Source organism: Pollachius pollachius (assembly GCF_949987615.1).
Source record: "Pollachius pollachius genome assembly, chromosome: 9".
Taxonomy (NCBI): domain Eukaryota; kingdom Metazoa; phylum Chordata; class Actinopteri; order Gadiformes; family Gadidae; genus Pollachius; species Pollachius pollachius.
In genome coordinates this window covers 9,930,707-9,953,913 of record NC_136942.1, presented here as the reverse complement: position 1 = coordinate 9,953,913, position 23,207 = coordinate 9,930,707, and the positions used below count along the sequence as shown (strand labels likewise).

The window sequence follows — 23,207 nt, the reverse complement described above, 5'->3', positions numbered from 1 at the left end:
CACTTCCTGTCTAGGACACACTGATGTGTCCTCAGTCCTGAGCCGATTTGATGTGAACGCTCTCTCTGGCGTAAAATAATCAATCAGAGTTAATTGATGGAAAATAATTAGAGGGGGAGAAAATAACAACAGCAGAAATGGAAAGGGAGGAATTGGAAAGAAAGACATTAACTGAAACAAGGGAGTGGGGGAGGAGGATGTAATGAGAAGCAGGCAAAACAAGAACAATGGATTATAGGAATAGTGATTATTTCCTGGAGAGGAAACCAAATACAGAAAGGGGCAGAGGAGATGTCCTAGCGAAGACAACTCATTTGCGTCAGGGGATACAGCATGGAGACAGGGGACGGAGGCCAGAGAGAGAGAGAGAGAGAGAGAGAGAGAGAGAGAGAGAGAGAGGACCCAGGAAGGAGCCTTATCAGTGTCTCTACCGCGGCCGGTCTGAATGGCGTTGATTTGAAACCCACTGTTGCTTCACTGTCAATCAATTAGGCGCCTTCCGACCCCCGCCTCCAGAGACAAGGGTCGAAGCAAATATGAAGCGAGAGAGAGCGAATGGCCCCCTCCCCCCTGTTCTATAAATAAGGGAGGGGGGGCATTATGTGGCTCAGAAGGTAGAGCGGGTTGGCCAGTAACTGGAAGGCTGCTAGTTCGATCCCCTGCTCCTCCTAGCTGAGCATCAAGGTGTCCCTGAGCAAGACACCTCACCCTGACTGCTCCCGACAACCTGCCTGTCATGGCTGACACCGCCGTCGGTGTGTGGACGGGTGAATGTTAGGCAGTATTGTAAAGCACTTTGAGTGATCACTGGTTAGAAAAGCACCGTATAAATGTAGTCCATTTACCATTTAAAGTCAGATTTCTGAATCTAGTTAATGACAACACAAAAATGTTCCTATTTTGTCATATGTTGCCAGGCATTCTTTGGTCTTAATCTGGCAGGAAGTCTGACAACAATGCCGGAGCGTAGGCGTGTTCTGGTACATTCGGGTATGTATTGCTGTAGTTGCCTGGGTTTATTTTGGTGCAAACATTACTCTGCACCGACTGGGGGAGGGGCTCCTGGTCAGACTCCCTGTTCACCCACTTCAGCTCCCTCTTAAGTCTGAAGACCTCCTCTAGGAGGATGGAAACCTGTGTGTGTGGCGTGTGTTGCGTCTCAGGAGCCGCCGATAACACCAAGAGTCTCCCCTACTTCCTGTTTTCCTTGCGGTGGGAGCCAGACTTCTCCTCACAACCGGGCACAAACCCCGGGCTGTCTGAGATGCGAAACAAAGGAATGAGACGCTTGTTCGCCGATCAACATCATAAGAGAGAGGAAGAGACAGTGACGGAACAGGGGGGAGGGAGGGAGAGAGGGAGAGAGAGAATGAGAGAGAGAGCAATGACCGAGAAGGGAGATATCTCCTGAAAGGCTCTGCGAGAGAGAGAGAGATAGAGAGTGGAGGAGGGAAATAAAGTGAATGAGGCAGATTGCCTGGGTCATAAAACAATACACCTGAGAACACAAGACAGCACTTCATTAGAATGGGATGAACCCAGATGACCCACGAGAGGTGCTGAGCTGTGTGAGAGTGTCTGTGAAGTAGAGAGAGACACAGACAGGCAAAGAGAGAGCGAGTGGGCGGCTCTATACTTGGAAGCAGATTGTTTTCATGTTTCGTAAAATACTGTTGTACACTTTATCAATCACACGTCAATAACAGGTCAGTGATCTGTTGGTGACCTTGAACAGGTGAGACTTTTTGAGGTCTATGAAGACAGTTGAGAGAGAGAGGCCGGATATTTGTAAGAAAAAAGCAAGCAGGCTTAAAAGCCACGTTGATATGAAGGTGTGTGTATGTGTGTGTGTGTGTGTGTGTGGGTGAGGTAGTGAGTGAGTGAGTGAGTGAGTGAGTGAGCGAATGTGTGTGTGAGTGCCTGCCTGCGTGAGTGCCTGCGTGTGTGCGTGCGTGCGGGCGGGCGTGCGTGCATACGTGTGCAGACATGTTCTTTCATTTTTCCAAGTGGCCCTCAGACTATGAAATGAGATGATACACCCACACAGGGGCCAGCACAGACCAGGACCTCACACACTCTCTGAGGCGCTTACATAAACCTAGTTAGTCGGCATCACCAAGGGACCCCAGAGCTGACTGTGAGCCAGCCTGGTGTGTGCAGATAACGTCCGATTTTCGGACTGGCCTGTGATCTGTTTTGGCATCTTTTGCCTCAAAGTTTTGAGAGATCTTTTGGCCATTGGACATTGAAAAGAGAGACATCTTAATTATTATGCGGCAATCTATGCCGAAAAAATAAATGTTTTATAAACTACTTTGGCCTGAGGCCTCAATTTTCTGTGTCTTTAAAGATAAAAAGGATTTCCCCCCCCCCATTAGATCATTAGCTCTTGTTGCAGTACTGCAGGTCTTATATTCGTATAATCCTCCACCTCACACAAAAAAAGTACTTTTCATCACAGCCTTTAAAGTCAGACAGACAGAGTCCTTAAGGCTCTCACTGATCCCTTTGACATGTTGATGCGGCGGCCATTTTGACAGAGGGCCTTGATGGCCTCAAATTGGGGTTTGCTTACCGCCAGGGGTAAGGAAGGATTCCCAGGGCTACTATTAACATTTCTAAAGATCTGGATCTAAATACCACTTAAATTAAATCAAGTAAATCTGCATATTAGCCATACTGCTCCATCACTGTGCTATCCCCTTAAACTTTGCTCTTGTTTTACTTTATTTAGGCTTTAAATATTTAATTTAATGCGATGACCTGAAGATCAAGGATGTCCAGTAGATCAATGATGACATGTAGATCAAGGAGGACCTGTAGATCAGGGATGACCAGTAGATCATGGATGACCAGTAATCAACGATGACCGGGAGATCAAGAATGACCAGTAGATCAAGGATTACCAGTAAATCAAAGATGACATGTAGATCAAGGATGACCTATAGATCAAGGATGACCTGCAGATCAAGGAATAACAATAGATCAAGGATGACCAGTAGATCAAGGATGACCTGTAGATCAAGGATGACCTGTAGATCAAGGATGACCTATAGATCAAGGATGACCTATAGATCAAGGATGGCCTATAGAACACCTGTAGATCAAGGATGACTAGTAGATTAAGGATGACCTTTAAATCAAGGATGGCCTGTAGGCCACCTTGACCTTGATCAAGACGAATATATAGATCAAGGATGGACTATAGAACACATGTAGATCAAGGACGAGCAGTAGATCAAGGATGTCCAGTAGATCAAGGATGACCAATAGATCAAGGATGACATGTAGATCAAGGACGAGCTGTATATCAAGGAGGACGTCTCAGAGACAGTGACGTGCTTATAGCTGAAGGCTGTACAAATAAGTGTCTGGTTGTTGTTAAAGAAAACAGTTGGAGCGTCATATTTTAAATTAATAACAGGATAAACCCGTTGAGAGTCAGCAGCGTGTTCTTAAGGGGGTCCACTAGTAGACACTAGTAGAAAGTGTTTGAGAGCCACTGGACTACAGGAAAGTTGCTTAAACGACGATCATCTAATTACCCAGAATGCCGCTTGCCAATCAGCCATGCCTTGAACCAGCCTCCCAGGACTCAGAACCACTCCCAGCGTGTCAGACGAGGAAGACATCAGAGCACGGCATGTGGCAGCATATGGAACATGACAAAAGCTAATTGTTGATGCCGTGTGATGTTTCAACAGAGATGTTGCGGGGGGGGGGGGGGGGATTTGAAACAAGGCAGTGATTATCACAGACTGGAGTACAGACGCAAATGTATAAGTGCAAACAATTTGCGTACGTAAGCTGTGAGGCGCTCGCGTGAGGATACAGCCAATGAGCGGGAATCCTGTTCCACGCCGCGGTGGGCGGGTGACAGCGGGGGGATAAATCAGCAACAGAGGTTTCCGTTGTTGCTACCCCACACCCCCACCACTTCCTGTCTGTTCTGTTTCATCTCAAGCGTTTGAGATTCAAGAGGAAGACAGCAAATTGACTGCTTGACATTGGAGCTGGGAATACAGGCTGGGAAGAATATTACAATTAAATATTGAGTTACTTTGCACCCTGGATCTGAATCAACTATATACAAACCAATATTTGTGAAAATGATTTCCATACACAAACCTGTGGTTTAAATCAATGAAAAACCACTCACGAAAAAAATCATAACGACCGGTAGCAGAGTATATGATCGCATTAGTTGGCTTGCTTGTCTTGGACTTATTAACTTCCAAGGCTACAGCAGAAGTTCCCTCAGTGAGACAACGTGCCCTTCAAACCACCTGGATCTCCAAGTCTGATGACCCGACCAATAAGAGAGGGCTCATCCCAACCAATCACAACCGCCGCTGGTACGTCACGTGTCTTCCACTTCCTGTTTCCTGTCCCTCTAGCTTTGGCTCCCCCTAAATATGGATTCAGCTACGTTAGTTCTGGGACTCCACTGGGGGTAAATCTATCACCAGGCCCCATTATAAAGTTAAGTATTTATAAAGAGACAGTACCTGTGATTAAGGGCTACAAAAATAAAATTGAATTGAACTGTTTTATTTGTAATTTTTTTTTATTAAACCTTTATTCAACCAGGAAGCCCCTTGTGATTCAAATCTCTTTCTCCAGGGGTGATCTGGCCAAGACCAAACAGCAGTACAACTTCACACAGCAATAGAATAGAGCAAGCAGACACGGAACAATTGATTAAATGTCTGAGATACAAATGAATAATACCTCACGCAGCCCAGCAGACAAATCCCTCCTGACTCAATGTACTGCTTTTAATGAGCGCCCGTGTGAAGCGAGTGTGAGCAGTACTGGATGGGCAACATTTCCTGCATAACATGAGTGGGCGACCAGCAGCTTGGAGAATCATCCGTTTCAATTTGTCGCCCGCCTTTTGGGATATCACAAAAGAAAATGATACGCTGTCGATTACAGAAGATTATCACTCCGCTTCGGTGAATACAAATTATCGGATCTTTAGCGAGTCTGTGTCCGTCTCTTTTTCAAATGAACACACTTCTGTTTAACGAAGATACCGGTAGCTGCCCAGTGACTTCACCTTACTGGGAGCGCGAATCTGTTGACCAGCATTAACGAAACGCAAATGTAAATGTAAACGCACCGAAAGATCAGAGGAAATGTTCAAGAATGCTTTTCAGTTGATTGTCACATTGGTTGGCTATAGCACTATACTACACATATTAAACACACACACTCATGCCCACACATGCACACGCCCTAGACACACAGACAGAGATTGAGACTGTCTCTGTCTCTGTTTTACTCTGGCTCAATCCCTCTCAATCTCTCACTCTACCGTTCTCTCTCACTCTCCCTATCTCTCTCTCTCTCCTTGCTCTCTCTCTCTCTCTCTCTCTCTCTCTCTCTCTCTCTCTCTCTCTCTCTCTCTTTCTCTCTCTCTCTGCTCCCATCTCGGTTAACCTCTCTGACCGATTCGCTTTCTTTCTTCATTCTGAGTCGAACGTCAGGGTTTACTGACCACACACTTTCTCACATTATACTTTAGCAATCACACACACACAGACAGACACACACACACACGGCCTAGAGTGCAAACACAAACTGAGGTTGATACCAGGACGGTATACATGCTCCCGTGTTCCTGACTTTATCTCCGCTCTGTCTAGGGTTCTCCTCTCGTCACCGCTGACGAAAGTGCACGCAGTGAACACAACCCAGGAAACCTTTCAACTACCCTGGTACTGGCGCAACTCTCTCCTCCTCCTCTGTCCATCCCCCCTCTCTCTTCTCCTTCTACCTCTCCTTCTCCTTTTGTCTCATCCCTCGTTTCCTCCCGGCATTGGGCTAACGAGAGGAGAGCGTTTCACACATCACTATGTGGGACTCACAATTTCATCGGCCTAATGGGAACTGGTTGAGAATGGTACGATTTATGTGCATCTGGTTTTTATTTTTTTCATTTGTGTATTTTTGGCGCGTGAACGTGTGTGTGTATGTGTGTGTGCATGTGCCTGTGTCCGTGTGTGTGTATGGATTTCTGTGTACTTCTCTGGATAACGAGTCACTGTTTAACAGGTAGAAAGCTGTATGCTGAATGCAGTGGCAATAGCTTTGTCTATCTTGATTTTCCTTAACAAGCTTCCTGGTTGAATAAAAGAGTAAAGCAGACGATTTATTGTGCACATTGTGTGTAATTCTCAGTGCCCTATAGTATAAACTGTAGTACAACAACTGGGATCTTTAGTCATGGAGCCTGATCAGCAGTTAATGTAATACATTCATGAGCTGAATTCTCTGGACAGAGGCAGTGAGGAGCTGTAGATCATTGAGTCATTTGTGTGTGTGTGTGTGTGTGTGTGTGTGTGTGTGTGTGTGTGTGTGTGTGTGTGTGTGTGTGGGTGTGTGTGTGTGTGTTTGTGTGTCTGTGTGTGTGATCATGACTACCTGACGTCGTTCACATCATTTGTGTTCATCAGTTTTTCCCAGGCTAGTGTATTGTAAAGGGTGTGCTGGGTCCAGTGATTTGTGTTAGGGCAAAGAAAAACGACAACACTGAAGCAAGTTTTAGTAGAAGAGCTCAATACACCCTCTCACCCATCTGAGTCTGTGTTTCTGTTTGTTCCGAAGGCACAAACAGATAAACAAGCCAGACGCATTGAAGCAGGCGAGGAGAACGACTTCACAATCACAGAGACTTCAGAACAACCTGCGCAGCACCGAGCACAGGGATTCTTTTTAGCTGAGTCCTTAAAAGGAAAACTTGAAGCCTTCCACCCTGAGATAAGCACCGGAGAGAGAGAGGGAGAGAGGGCTGAGATATTTATACGGTAAGCCTCCGAGACTCGGATGCATGCTTGCAAACAAACATAGACACCCAGACAAAGGCTTTGATCCACACACACACACACACACACATACATACACTCACACACACTCACACATCCTACAGACACACATTAACACATGTTGACACCACATCCTAAAACAGACACACACTCACACACATCCGCTGACACACACGCACACTCACAAACATACACAAACACCCACATACACACAAACTGCACACACACAAGCATCTGCAGACACACACACACATGCACACTCACAAAAACACAGCATACATACAAAAACACACACATATTTAGAGATACTAAAACAAAGAATAAGACACACACACACACACACACACACACACACACACACCTACATACACACACACACACACACACACACGCACACATCAGGGTAATTAGCAGTCACTTGAACCAACAGTATTCTCTACATTCGCATGGCGGCGGCCTTCCGAAGGCAATAATATGACAGCCTGGGTTGGAGACGTTCTCTTCTGAGTGCTCCCGCGGAGCCTGGACATGAGGGCCACTTCACACAGCCATGTGTGCCAGCTGAGTGGCTGGAGCCTATTCACACACGATGAACACAACCGCTGGGCGCACAATGCATGTGTGCGAGTAGGCATGGGCTCTTTGTCTGTGTGAGTGTCTGTTTGTGTGTGTGTATTTCTAGGCCTGAATTTTAATCACAGACACACACACACATGCCTGTAAGTGTGTGTGAAGTAGATAAGGATGCACTTGGTCAAGACCCATGGGGCGATTCACTCTCTATGCTAACATGCTAGGAGACACTTTTAGCGCCCCTGCCTTGGTTATAGGCTGCGGTATGTAACGTGTTTTTGCGTGTGTATGTGTATGTGCTTGTGTGTGCACGCATGTGCTTGCGTGTGTGTGTATGTGCTTGTGTGTGTGTGTATGCTCGCGGGTATGTGTGTGTGTGTGTTTTTGTGTGTGTGCGTGTGTATGCATGTGCGTATCTCTGTGAGTCTGTGTGTATGTGTGTGCTAACGTGTGTACGTGTGCGTGTGCATGCCTGCGTGAGTTTGTGTGTGTGTACTTACTGTACTGATTTAGAAGACTGGGACCTGAACTTGCTGAACTCGCCTGGAGCAGTCCACTCTGTACCGAGCTGAGAGAGAGAGAAAACACACACAGGGTTAGAGAGAGGAAGACAACACACACGCAGTTAGAGAGAGAGAGAGCGAGAGCGAGAGCATGAGCGAGAGAGAGAGAAAGAGCGAGAGAGAGAGAGCGAGAGCGAGAGCTCTCAAACCTTCACCTCTTGATGATAGTATAATAACAATGTTCCCCTAAACATCCTCCCTGTCTCTGTGAGGGCCGGAGCTCCAGACCTGTGGCCCTATGCTTTGTGTTTATGTGTTCATACGGAGCCCTGCCCGCGAGCACAACTCTCCAAGCACAACCCTCTCCCAGTCCGCCAACAGCACCACAGGCCTGGGGAGTGATTCACCATGACATCACCGCTGGGGCGGAGCAGACAGTTTATAGGAGGGGCCCTCACCCACGGAGGCCGTAGCTGAGGTGCGGCAAAGCCTGTGGAACAGCACACTACTCGGCTAATTGCCCCAGAACGAAAGCGGAGGAGGACAGGGCGCCGAGAGGGGCTGCCAAGACTCCTGCCAGGAGGCTGCATCACCATGGGCCCCTGGGGGACCTTTCAGGGGCCACGGTTTGCTTTTTTATTCGTCTCCTCAGCCTGCCCAGGACTCTAATTAGGGCCCTTGCTTGATAGTGTTGTTTGGGCCCCCAGGTTTTATTTTTGGCCCGGCCCCGTGGCTCTGCTAGACAAAGGGGACGTGTGGCCTCTGGTGAGGGGAAAATGGTTAGCACGCAGGGCCGGTCAGGGGCCAGGGTTAGGACACGTGGGGCCCTAGCGGTTCGGGGACATGCAGCGCAGGCAGAGCAGAACAACATCGATGGATACTGGTCCGCACACACTAACACATGCAGGCGCACAAGGACGTATGAGGACACACAAAAATCACATACATATACACAGACACACACATACAAGCCCAAAAACATAAGGAAACACAAAGAAACATTCATAATTAAAGATATTCAAACACACACACACAAACCTAAGGGCACATAAAGATTGAACTCACACACACATACATACACACACACACACACACACACACACACACACACTCATTAGGACACATAAAAATTAACCATACACACACACACCAACATTAGGAAACACATACACACACATACACACACACACACACACACAAACTCTCATCAACAACAAGTCAAGTCTGTGCCCTACGAGTCTCTACATGTAAACACTGTAGAGTACGGTCTCGTCCGCTGGCCCAAGAAGAGAGAGCCGACTGGCTCCCAAAACATCAACACTAATATCAGGCAGGCGCGGCCGTCAAAAGACACCGCACACACAAGTGTGTGAGCAGCTCCCTTTGACCGGGGGGGGGGGGGGCGTTGGTCACAGAGTGAGTCAGTGTGTCTTCCATCCCGAGCGAGCCACCCCAGGCCCAGTGCTTTTCCACACCAAAGGTCAGGTCAGAACAAGCCGCCCGTGTTTTGAGACGGGAAAGCAGAGACACTCGACGGCGCTCAGATCTGGAATGAACCGCCTTTTTAGTGTTGAGAGTGTGTGTGTGTGTGTGTGTGTGTTTGTGTGTGTCAGTGTGAGTGTGTGTGTGTATGTGTGTGAGTGTGTGAGTTTGTGTGTGTGTGTGTGTGTGTGTGTGTGTGAGTGTGTGTGTGTGTGTGTGTGTGTGTGTGTGTGTGTTTGCGTGTGTCAATGTGTGAACCTATCAGATGTTTTTAGAGTAACAAACCTCTCGAAAAATAAAAGATGCAGATTTCCGACTTTGTAACTCTTTATGTGACAGTTTTAATATTGGTAATTATATGCAGTATTTTGTTTACCACGCTGAAAGCACAAATGAAAGGAACATTTGTTCTTCCTAAATGTGTTCCGAGGCATTCAGAACAAATGTTGAGGGAGTAAAACATCTCTAGGACAGGATGTGTTTACTTGAAATGTTTAAAAGTGACAAATCATGTGAGATTCTTGAAGGTTCACTGCTGGTGTGAATACATTTAGCAGATAAACGACAAAAACACCTTATAAACGTCTGGGATGCGCTTCGAGTTTATCGTACAAGATACATACGTATGGAAATGAGATAACACAAACACACACATACAAAAAGACGTAGACACCCACAAACATGTTTAAACAGACATCCTAACACAGACACACACACACACACACACACACACACACACACACACACACACACACACACAAACACACACACACACACACACCAACAACAACACAAAAGGCAAACAATCATCACTTCATGGAGCATTTAAACAAGTACGACTGTCAGAAGTAGAACAGGGCCGTGAGATGCAGTGTTTGAATTATGGGGTGGCTAGGCATTCTCAACACAGTCCTGACTGAGCTCCCCTCGTTCAAACACAACCCCCTTCATTTAGATTCAAATTGGAAAAAAAATCATTTTACGCAACAATTCGACAACTCAAGCCAATCTCTCTCTCTACCTTCTGAATTGCCGACGTCTCCGGAGCTATAGAAAAACGTTTTTTACGATGTTTACCTCAGCTTAATTAGTGGGCCGGCTAACTGCATAAAGCGCCACTGCCGCAGACTCTCATTTATGCTAATCTGTCTCAACAGATCCTTCATTAAAGTACAGACTCTGCTGTGGCTAACTGCTGACGCTAGCTCAGCGCGGCTAAATTGTTTCTGACAAATTGCAGCGAAGTGAAGTGCCGCCAGGGAGCGTCATGATGTTAGGCAAACAAACACACAAACAATATAAACCGCTGTGTTACTGAATAAGAGTGACCGCCCAAAAATGCGTAGTGTTTGCGGCAGGGTGATGTTCATGCAGAAATGTACAACTCCAACTCTCAACTAAAGTACTGAGGTGTTTTATTACTGCCATATGAATGCTAGCATACTTAACAAGTTACCGTCTACAATGGTAATATTATCTCATACTGTTTCAGCTGTATGTGTATGTACAGCCAATCTGTTCACTAAGACGTAGAAAGCACTTTAACGGTAAATTATCCATACTCTTTGATAATAATGTGTCTGCTCTGTAACGTTTGATGTGTGTGTGTGTGTGTGTGTGTGTGTGTCTCTGAGTTCAGCCTCAATGAAATTGACACACATAGACATACGCACAAGGTTATAGTTCCTCATTGAGTGACAGTCTTAGCAGAAAAGGAACTAAAACAAAGCTGGCAACAAGCACAGCATGCCTCTATAAGTCTCTCTGTTTGAGCCTTCATCTCCAGCGCTCTCTCTCTCTCTCTCTCTCTCTCTCTCTCTCTCTCTCTCTCTCAGAGTGTCGTATGTCACCCGGTTCAGATGTCTCTCCTCTCTGTTGAGAATATATCAGGTACAGAACCTAGTTTCTCCAGCCAGCCCACAGCTTCACTCTCGTCTCTCTGCCACACATCTCCTCGCTTCTCCTCATCAGTCTTTCCTCTCTCTTCCCCGGCAGACAGACAGACAGGCGAATTAATAGGTAGGTAGAGTGATGGACAGACAGATGGAGAGATAGACAAATAGCGTTCTGTATGGATATAGATAGATAGATAGATAGACAGATAGATAGACAGACTGACAGAGAGACATACCGGGACAAATACTTGAAATAGATAGTGAGGGTGACACAGACGGATCACACACAAACACAACAACAAACGCACACACACACACACATACACACACACACACACACACACACACACACACACACACACACACACACACGCACGCACACACACACACACACACCACACACACACACAGGCCTGTGTCTTCCAGCTCAGTACTCTCACTCTAGCGCCACTCTCTCCTCTCTTCCTCTCTTCCTTCCATCAGTCATCACGGTGCAGCTCAGTGCGGTGGGCAGACAACACGCCGGAGCAGAATCTCATTACAGGTGGGCTCGCGGGGAGAGGATGTGATATGATTAACACTGAGCCGCCGAGACGGATAAGGCACACTCAAATCCCGCAGCGGCGAACAGACGCACGGTCACACGCACACACGCAGACACCCTGCAGGGATTAGGGCGTCCCCCGGGCCGGGAGAGTGGCCGTGATACATGGACCCCGGCCCTGGTGAGTGGGGGGATAGGGGGCCGGGGCCACTGGGGGGATGTAACCGTAGCTCCGGGATCAGAGAGGGCAGGGAGGGGAGGTTCAGCTGCAGAGCAGAGCCAAGGCTGGTCCATAAATCCTGTATCCGGGCGTTCATGTGTGTGTGCGCGCGTGCGTGTGCGTGCGCGCGTGCGTGCATGCGTGCGTGTGTGTGTGTGAACATACATGAGCAGCATGTGTTTGTATTGTGTATGTGCATGAACAGCATTTGTGTTTGCGTGGGTATGTGTGTTTATGAACGTGTGTTTGTGTATGTGCTTGAACAGCATGTGTGTGCTTCTGTGTTTGTATGTGCATGGACATCGTCTGTGTGTGCGTGTGTGTGTGTGTGTGTATGTGTTTATGAACGTGTGTGTGTGTATGTGCTTGAACAGCATGTGTGAGTATGTTTATGAACGTGTATGACTGCGTGTGAACGTGCTTGAACAGCATGTTTGTGCATGTGTGCGTGTCTATTTATGAACGTGTGTAAGCATGTGCGTGAACGTGTGCAGGGTTCCATCCCTGGGTGCATGTGTGTGCATGCGTGCGTGCGTGCGTATGTTTGTGTCCGGGGGTGCATGCGTGTGTGTGTGAAGACACATCTGTCCCAAAGGCACGCTGTCTGCAACCAAGTGCTTCTCAGAAACATCCAGAGCGACGCATTCAAATGAGCCGGCCATGAAGTGCTGACTGGGGTCCCCGCGGAGGGCGCCGTTCCCCTCCTCATCCTCTCATCCTAAAGGTCTGATGACAGCACATCCAGCGTATAGCTGGCGCAGGGGTCTGGCCTTGGCCCGCAATGTGAAAAAGTCACAGCACTCTTTTACTCTTCACCGTAGCTCCCAGAAATACACATCGCCTCGTTCAGAGAGATGGATGAACGCTCCCTCAGTGTCTCTGAAGCACAAACCAAGAGGAGCAATGAGGAGACTTGTTTCACACACAATCAAGGACACACACACATGCACAAACACACACACACACACACACACACACACACAGAAACACACGCATGCATGCACACACTACCTCACATGCACAAGCAGATGCACACACACACACACGAAAACACACACGCACACGCGCACACACACACTGAGCCATTATCCCGATTATATTTCTCGGTCGCCGTTCATTTTAAATGTCACATCAATATTCAGGGGCCGCTAATTAATAGCAACGTGGCGGAGACGTCTGCCAGCCCTCCGGCATGCTGATGGGTCTGTTGTCTGCCACGCGCCCGGGCTCCGCACAAAGTCTTCGCCCTTGGCACAGCTCCGTGAGGTTGACACGACTACCCAGCTTGTTCTCTTTTGCATACTTCACCGTCAAGTCGAATGTACTTTTTTGAACGTCGTCATCATCGGGGGTTTCGAAAGGTTCACAGGTCATTGAACCCGATAAAGCTACGGTTTAAATACGTAAGACCTACTCTGACAAAAGTCACTAAAACTACGGCTTTAAATACGTAAAAACACAGACAAATCGCTTTCTATAGATCTATCCATAGATAGATGGATGGATGGATGGATGGAGATGGATAGATAGAGACAAATAGATATAGAGATATAGAGATAGATAGAGTGATAGATAGATAAACATACAAGGACAAATACCTACAAGAGATAGAGTGATGGTGACAGACAGACTAATCACACAAAAACACACAATGACACACACACACATACATGCACGAACACATGCACGCACACACACACAAAATATTCTACAAACCAAGCCACTCAACCAACAGCTTTAAAGACACAATAACAAGCAGTGAAAAGTAGGAAAACCTTCAGAAGGGAAGCATTTTCTTTTGAGGATGGAGAGGAATCCAACAGGTCCTTGGTTGGCAAGGTTACTACAATACCTTTCTAGAACCTAATCATAAAACCCGGTGAAGAGAAGCTAAAATCCTTCAAAACAAAGCTGAAATAACGCTACAATAAAACACAACAAAAGTCACCACGCTTTCCTGTCCTGCTCCTGCCTGATGCTCCTCTCCTCTCCTGAGAGGCCAGGCACCACGGGACGCCATGCCTCCCGCAATGCCTCGATCTGTCTGGACCCGGTCTCCCCGCTACGACCTACGGTTCAGACAGGGCCTGACACCAACCCATACGGTCTACAGTTGTTCTGATACCAATACCAGTATCGTAAATTCCTCCGATACCACCTAAAATGTATTATCAGGTGTCGGCGAGTACGCAAGTCTGTGCGCCAATCCAACACCATCACGTGACTAATTTACTACGCAGGCAAAGAACATCACAAACACTAAGGTGTTATGCTGAGTTCGTTAACGGTCAGAGGTGGAAAGTCGGAATGGGTACGTGCGTCCAAGCTACCAAGTCTGAAAAACATGGATGCTCACACTTAACTAGAAGAATACAAATGTATTATTCTAATTATAGATTATAAATGTAAATGATCTAATTCGGAAAGACTCTTGCTGTTTTTCGACAGCAAGTGAGCTGACTATACATTGCTTGCTGTCAACGTAAGAGAACCCTTCAATAAGAACAAGTTCTATTAGTAGTTACAATGCTAGATGCCGTATCGGTATATACTCGGTATCGGCCGATACTCAAGTTCAGCATCGGTATCGGAAAATCTCCAATACGGTCTAACAGAGACCTACAGGTAGGGTTTCAGCTTGCGGAGCAGTTTATCGGGTTGCTGGGTGGATGCATGGATGGTGGGTAGGGGGGGCGGGCAAAGTTTTGGATGGGTGTTTTCCGAAGACAAACAAGGTCGGGCTCTCCTGATGGCGGTGCGAGTGTTTCCTCGGTCGGTGTACCAAAGGGCTTACACAGCAGCAACCAATAAACAGGGACTGCATGCTCCCACACTAATCTCCTCGTCTCAAATCACTGCGATGCTAATCCTGTCAGACTGTAGTTTTATCTATATATTCAAAATCCAGCGATGGTTCCATGATTTGAGTTTGTTTAGCTGTATGACATTATACAAATCTGGCAGACGTTGTGTATCGCAGAGGGCAGGGCTTTGTGTGTGTGTGGGTGTTGTGTGCGTGGTGTGGTGCCGGCGCAGGATGAGGACCTAGGAGAGCTCACCCTTCCCACGTAGACCAGCAGCCGGGCGTTGAGCGGGCTCTCGTCGGAGCTCAGCCAGAACTCGGAGTTGTCGTCGGACGAGACGGAAAACTGGAAGTCTCCTGTGGAGAGGGACAGGATCAAAGAGTGAGACAGAGAAGGCGGGAGCAGCCTTGTGTTTGTGTGTGTCTGAGTGCCGGTGTGTGTGTGTGTGTGTGTGTGTGTGTGTGTGTGTGTGTGTGTGAGCGACAATGTGTGGGTGTGCAACTGAGCAACTTTGTATTTGTGTGTGTGTGTGTGTGTAACTGAGCGTTTGTGTGCGTGTTTGTGTGTGTGACTCAGTGACGATGTGCCTGTGTGTGTGTGCGTGTGGGTCTGAGTGTGTGTGTGGGTGACATAACCCTAGGTTGACATCAGAGGCATTGTGTTTTTGTGGGCTGCGGGCTTGAAGAGGAGCCACCGGTCCCCTGGGGGCGGCGTGAGAGGAAGCGAGAGGTAAACAACGCTTTGTAGTTGACTTCCTCGAGGAGGAACAACACGCGAGCTGCTCTCGCAAAGCAATCTCTCGTGCACGTCGCGGGGCCGCCGTTACCATGGTAACCGGGGCCGGGCACCGCCGGAGAGTCGGGGCAGAGTCTCCAGCGCTTGTACGCAGATGAGAAGCAAAAGACTCAGAGCACACCCCCCCCCCCCACGTCCTGGCACTTATTGTACGCATTTATTGTGTGTGGTACGGCCTCGCACTTAAAAAAGGCACTTTGTGTATTGTGTAGTGTCTTATCCTAGCTATCTTTGTTGCATGCGGGAATGGGTTAACCTAGCGATCATAAATGCTTGACATTTGGTTCTACGTATATTCTTACTGTACCCACAGCGATATATTCTTGCTTCTCTTTCTTCTGACAAATGTAGCTTTGGATAAAAGCGTCTGCTAAATGCCCTAAATGTAAATATGAATGTAAGCTCCGCCTCCGACGTTGCAAACGGTTTTCAGGAACCCTGGGAGATTAGAAGGAGGTCGGCGGTGCCGTTCCCCCTGACCGAATGTCCTAGCTGTGGGTCTCAGCGCTCGTTCAGGGTGGGGGGGGATAGCGAGCCTGAGCTTACCGTCTCTGTAAGGGTGCAGGAACCCGAAGATCCTTAGCCCATAGTTCTTCCATTTTGGAGCCACGGCTAGCTTCTTCACCGTCGTTCGTGTCTGGAGGAGAAAACAGTTGGAAAAAATGTTGTCAACAGCAGAGCCCATCAATTGTGTTTAATAGTGCTTATTGTGTGTTATACATATATCATCTTTAACACACATATCTTTATGTGTGTTAATATATATATATTTACTTAAACAGGAGGGGGGAGATACTGTACTATTGTTGAAATATCCAATAGATTAACATATAGGATACAGTCTGAGAAGCACCGGCACAGATTATATTATGGGATGTCTGGTAGAAGGCTTAACTCACCTGTTCAGAGTTCATCTCGACTCTGCATAGAAACCAATGCACAGCCACCATTGAATGTTGCACGTCCTGGCACTTGTACATTGCACTTATTCAAGGTACTTAATTGTGTAGCATCTACAGTAGCTGCTATCGCTGCTTTACACGGGGAATGGGTTAGCCTAGCGATTGTAATACTTGCACTTGGTTCTATGAACGTCTTTACTGTACCGACAGCAATATATTGTTTCACTTCTTATGACAAATGTACTTATTGTAACAAATGCACTTATTGTAAGTCGCTTTGGATAAAAGCGTCTGCTAAATGCCCTAAATGTAAATGTAAATAAAGCAGCGATTTAACCGAATGGCTGGAGCCATATTAAACAGTGCAGGTATTAAATGCAGAAACACTGGGTTTTGTCATCATTTCCAAGGCTATTCTGTTCACAGGAATAATGATTGGTTATTATTTAATCGATCTCCAGTCCACCAAACTATCTTTTCATCGTGAAAGTGGAAGATAAGAAAAGGGACCCCCCTCGAATAGAGCAGAAATGAGGCAAAGGAAACTAGATTGATATTTCACAGCTCTGTCTCTTAGCTCTTAAGGTATAAACACTAGGCTAGGCTAGGCTAGAGATTTCCTGTTTAGGAGCTAGGCTAGGCGTTGGAAACTTCCTGTGTAGGTGCTAGACTAAGGTGGGCGTTGGATACAACCTGTATCCAATCCTATCCCATTTGTTTTTCTCCATTGTTTTCTCATTTTGTTAAGATGTCTGGCAGTAAAGTGATATATTTATGAAGTATTCGTCAAAAAACGGTACTGTGTAAGCAAAAAAATGTACACAATATCAGATTGAAATGTGATTGTTGGGCACCTATGGGGCATTCGTCTGGTAAGAAACACATCACCTCGCCAGCGCTGAGCTCTTTTGGAGCTTGTCATGGACATGTGGCGTGAAGCAGTGCTCTCTTATGATCACTCACGTATGGCGATAAGGTGGTAATTGCAGGTGTGTTTTAAGTCACACCTCTGATCACTTCCAAGAGGTCCAAACTGTTTTGCGTCTGTGTGATGTCAGTCCGTCAGCAGTTGATATACTGGCAACGCTAGATTGGGATTGTCAGCACCGATACACAGATCATAGCGTTTATAATACTGTCAATTACAATTAGGGCATTTGCCAGACGCTTTTATCCAAAGTGACTTACATCGGTTAATACAAACCATGCAACCATGCAAGGCGAAAGCCAGCTCCTCAGGAGCAGTTAGGGTTAAGTGTCTTGCTCAGGGACACATCAACACTCAGCTAGGAGGAGCTGGGGATCGAACTAGCAACCTTTTGGTTACAAGACAACTGCTCTACCTCCTGAGATAAGCCGACCCCTGTCAATGCAATGGCTGTCCCCATTGTGTTCCCTCAGTCAGCGATAGATAGGGACTTAACAGACATTGATTTACAAGAAGATCTAGGAGATAAGGACTTTGAGGTGTGTGCAAGAGGAGACTTACGTGTGGGTAGAGAGGAAAGTGCAAGTTCTTCCTCAGCTGGGCTATAGAGGAGCCGCACCAGTCTTCAAACACATGCAGGTTGACCCGGCCTTTATACTGAGGGAGAGAGAGACAGAACAGCATTACACACATACACAGAGAGAGACAGAACAGCATTACACATATACACAGAGAGAGATAGCACAGCATTACACACCTACACAGAGAGAGACAACACAGCATTACACACATACACATACAGTGAGAGACAGCAGAGCATTATACTTAGCTCCAAGGACACAGCATCCCCTCAACACACACTCACACTCAAACACACACTCACTCACACAAACACACACACACACACACACACCCAAGCACACACACACACACACACTTATGCTGATGCTGATACATCTGTATCAGCATCACAATTATTTCTTTCACATTGCCAAAGTATATTTGGTCAAACAAGGAAAGTGAATTGGTGAGCATAAAGCAACATATGCAATATATTAACAAAATATTGAACAAGGAGATTGAAAATATGAATTAACAATATATACGTTATTAAAACATATCATAATAAAGAGTTTTTGAGTTTTAGATATGATAACATAATGAGGGGAGAGGGAGTTGGGAGATTATATAACACACAAATTGACACACAAGCAGAATTCTAAGACAGCGCTTCATTGATCCAGACGGGAAGACGCATGAAATGCATCTCATAATTCTCCTCGGGCTCCAGAGAACAATTGAGTTAGTCCTCCATGTTTGTCGGCTGTGACGGTAGAGGAGGGTGCGTGAGAGAGGGAGGATGATGAGGACAAAGGTGGGCGCTAAGTCTACTAATGACGCATGGAGGGAGGCTGGGGAGACATGGCAAGGACAGACTGTCAGACCGACGCCACCCTGAGGAACACTTAGGTTGGGACGCAATCAGGGGCCGCACGCTCATGCACACGCACACACACACACACTAGAGACACACATAGACATACACAGACAAACACACACACACACTCTCAGACAAACACAGACACAGACACAAACACACACACACACACAAACACACACACTCACACACTAGAGACACACATAGACATACACAGACAAACACACACACACACACACACTCTCAGACAAACACAGACACAGACACAAACAGACACAAACACACACACACACACACACACACACTCACACACTAGAGACACACATAGACATACACAGACACACACACACTCTCAGACAAACACAGACACAAACACACACACACACACACACACACACACACACTCGCACAGAAACAAAGACAGACACACACACACACACTCACTCGCACAAACACACACACACACACACACACACACACACACATAGAAAAACACAGACAGATGCAACAGGGACACACATACACACTATTTGGGTAACCTAGAAGTATCGTTAGTCATCACAGACACACTGCGTGTTCGCCTCTTAGTTCTGTAGCCTGACGTCCCGATCATTGGGGAGACGGAGAAAAAACACAGAGCAACATTCATCTCAGTGACCCATAATATAAGACACACACAGACACACTAATGCACACTCACACACACCAATGCACACACATGCAAACAAACACACACAGAAACACACACACACACACACACACACACACATACAAACAACAGACATACATAAACACACTCAAACACACTCACACACACTCACACCTCTATCACCACCATCACCAGTCTCATCTCCACCTCGATCACCACCTCCAACCCCACCAGTCTCACCCCCACCAGCACCACAACATTCTTCCCCAACACCATCACCACAACCACCACGCACACAGAAGCGCACACACACAAACACACCTAAACACACACCACCAACACCTCCAACCCCACCTGCCTCAACAACACCTCAAACACCCCCTCCACCACCACCCCTTCGGCCCTGTCCTCCCCTCAGCCTCCTCTTTCATGGAAGGCCTCATGAATAACCCATCGGGAAGTTACCATCCTCCCAACGCCCTGCCGGGTCAGAACCCTGGAACCGCTCATTCTGTACAACTCGCCCACACATCTGCTGTGTGTGTGTGTGTGTGTGTGTGTGTGTGTTCCTGTATGTGTGTTTGTGTGCGTACGTGTGTGCGTACGTGTGTGCGCACGTGTGTGCGTGTGTTCGTGCATGTGCATGTGTGCATGTCCGTGCAAGTGTGTGTGCATGCCTGTGTGCTTGTGTGTGTGTGTGCGCACCTGCCCTGTGTGTCCTCCTTCTTCGCTCTGCTGTGTTGTGTTGTGTTGTGTATGCATCAATGCAGCGAGCACCAGGTTGAGGTGTGGAGAGGCAGAGGGCCTCACCAGAGTGGACAAGCTGGTCCTCAGTCCACAGGGGAGCTGGGAGGAGTGTCCGCGGAGACTTGCCCATGCTGGAAGCTTGTGTATGCAAGACTTAGAGTGGTGGAGCTTTTAATAGGTTTCCTACGGCTTCGGAAAGTAGACCTTACTTTAGGTAAAGTCTACCCCCCCCCCCCCACACACAGACACTACCACCACCAACCCCGTGCCACCCCCCAGCTCGCCACAAGAGAAATAAAGCTACAACATCTCTAATTAAAAAGGCTCCCGTGCAGCCAGCCATGTTGGGCATGCTGGCTGTGAGGCCTGAGTTGGCCAGGCGCTGGCAGTGTCTATGTGGCTCTTTTAAGCCCTGGCCGTGGTGGTGATAGGCGATTCTCCTCTCCCACGCAGGGACGAGAGAGAGGGGAGGGAGGGAATAAGCGAGAGAAACCGTCTCGTTTCAATGTTAATTTGATTATATATGTGCGTCTCCCTGGTTTGATGTCTGGCCACGGGGCGGATAAAAACAATCATGTTTCTCTTGTTGCGTATTTGTTTAAGATAAGTTAATAGTGTTGCACCCGGCACCACTATTGCTATTGCTTAATGTCATCATAATAACAGGTTTGATGGCTTAAACACCGCTGTTTTGACGCCGATGTTCAGCCAATGAGCGTGGCAACAGCCAATAGCGACCAGTCCTCCACACACCCCCTGAAAAGCTACGGGGGGGTCGTTGGGCTATCATTGTGTTCACTAACTGTCATCGGACCGGAAGCCCAAACTTTGTGGCGGTTGCGATAATAACAGTTATCTGTAAAAGTGGGAGTGTGGTCACTGTCACAGCTGCCAGGACAAAACAATCAAGAGCTGTCCGTCCAGCGCAGTACATCTGTGTCTTATTTCTACCACAACTTGTCAGCCTCTTCGTCGTCATAGTCAATGTCTGCTGGTGAATATGTCAACCACAAGGTTTAGACTTTACCAGATATCTAGGAAGGATATCCTGAGGCAGGGTGCTCGGATTGTACAGCTAATGTCAATAAATCACCTTTGGGAGTTTACGTAAATGTTTACAGATTTGTTTGATCCCATCTGTCTCTAATCTATTGCTGTCTGCCGCAATAACTCCTTCTCTTACCCTGTCTCTCTGTCTGTCTCTGTCTCTCCCTCTAACTCTGTCTTTGACTGTCTCTCTATAGCTCTCTATCTCTTTCATCCCCCTCTCTCTCTCTCTCTCTCTCTCTCTCTCTCTCTCTCTCTCGCTCTATTAAATCTTTAATTTCAGGGTTTTATTGGCATGAAAAAGGCATTCCTTAATATTTCTAAAGCAAAACAGGAGCAAAAACAACACAATAAAACAAGTAGTAATACGGGTCTTTCTCTCTCTGTATAGCTCTTTATCTCCCTTCATCTCTCTCTTTCCGTCCCCATGACTAACTCTCTCTCTCTCTCTCTCTCTCTCTCTCTCTCTCTCTATCTATCTATCCAGCTCTCTCCGTCTCTCTCCCTCTCTCTCTTTCCCTCCCCATGACTAACTCCCTCTCTCTCCGTCTCTCTCTATCTATCCAGGTTTAGACTATCCAGTCTTTATCTCTTTCCCTCCCCATGACTAACTCTCTCTCTGTCTCTCTCTCTCTCTCTCTCTCTCTCTCTCTCTCTCATCTCTCTCTCTCCCTCTGTATATCTGTCTCTCTGTACTTGGCCTTTACTTGGCCTTTCCCTTCCCTATTAAGACAGCATTGATTCCCCTGAAGACCGTCCTATATATAGCCCTAGGATGCCACATGGTCTCTGCATATCCAAACAAAACAGGGACGCTACCATGTGCGCTTAAGAGGCAGGCATGCATGCTTACACACACACACACACACACACACACACACACACACACACACACACACACAAAGGCATGCACACTCCCACACAAAAGTAAGCCACTAAGACTCCACAGCACCTCCCGCAGACCACAGTGTTTACTCTCTACACCAACACGAGTATCTGAGCCTGTCTTAGCATATCTCCGTCTCCTCTCTCCTCCAATGTCTCCTCTCTCCCACAATCCATCTGGATGTGCCATCCACCCGAGCAAACATCACTCAAAGGTTTTTTTCTTCCTTCATCCCTCTTCCCTCTCCCCCGCTCTCTCTCTCTCTCTCTCTCTCTCTCTCTCTCTATCTCTCCTCCTTTCTCCCGTCCTCAGTCTCTCTCCCTCTCCCTCTCTTTCTCTCTCCTTCTCTCCCTCCCCCCTTCCCCCTATTTCTCCCTCTCTCTCTCTGGCTCGACCTGCGAGAGACTCCATCTCCCGTTCCAGAAATCTGCCGCAGCATTCTGTGCTCCCGATGGCAGGCTGGCGTTGACAAATGGCGGTTGGCCCTGATGGGAAGCCTCACCACCTGACACTAGCCCTCCCCCCCAAGGGAATGGGGGAGGCAGGCGCCGTGTTCTCGCCAAAGCCACGACGGGCGCGGCCAGCCCCGCCATGAGCCCCCCCATCAAAGCCGACACACGCAGCAAACTCATAGCAAAGCAAATCGTACGCTATGCAGCGCATCACGTAAAGATATATCTATATCGAGTGGTCGTCACAAAACAGTTCCGGAGTCGAGGTGAAATTAAATCTATATCAAATCAAATTCAAATCGATATGAATGTAATGACCTTCTATTATATACCGTGTAGCTATGTTTGAAAGGTTAAAACGAAGAAAAGAGAAATTAAAAACGATTTAAGTCTATATGAACGTAGTGACCTTCTTTTATGTACCGTATAGCTATGATGAAAACGTTTGAAAGAAGAAAAGAAAAATGAATTGTAATGAAGTCTAAAGACGATGAATAAAAGACTCTGTTATC

The 23,207-nt window shown here is 47.2% G+C and overlaps 1 protein-coding gene across 1 annotated transcript in view; it reads right to left on the bottom strand.

The window, feature by feature from the left end:
* b4galnt4a (beta-1,4-N-acetyl-galactosaminyl transferase 4a) overlaps positions 1-23,207 on the bottom strand; it is a gene marked incomplete at its 5' end in the record, with an annotated part of 135,192 nt that overhangs the window by 33,153 nt on the left and 78,832 nt on the right. The window contains 4 exons of the mRNA XM_079742802.1: positions 7,904-7,971; positions 15,107-15,207; positions 16,193-16,283; positions 18,038-18,133. Coding sequence (XP_079598928.1) covers positions 7,904-7,971; positions 15,107-15,207; positions 16,193-16,283; positions 18,038-18,133 — 356 coding nt within the window. The remainder of the gene's footprint in view (positions 1-7,903; positions 7,972-15,106; positions 15,208-16,192; positions 16,284-18,037; positions 18,134-23,207) is intronic.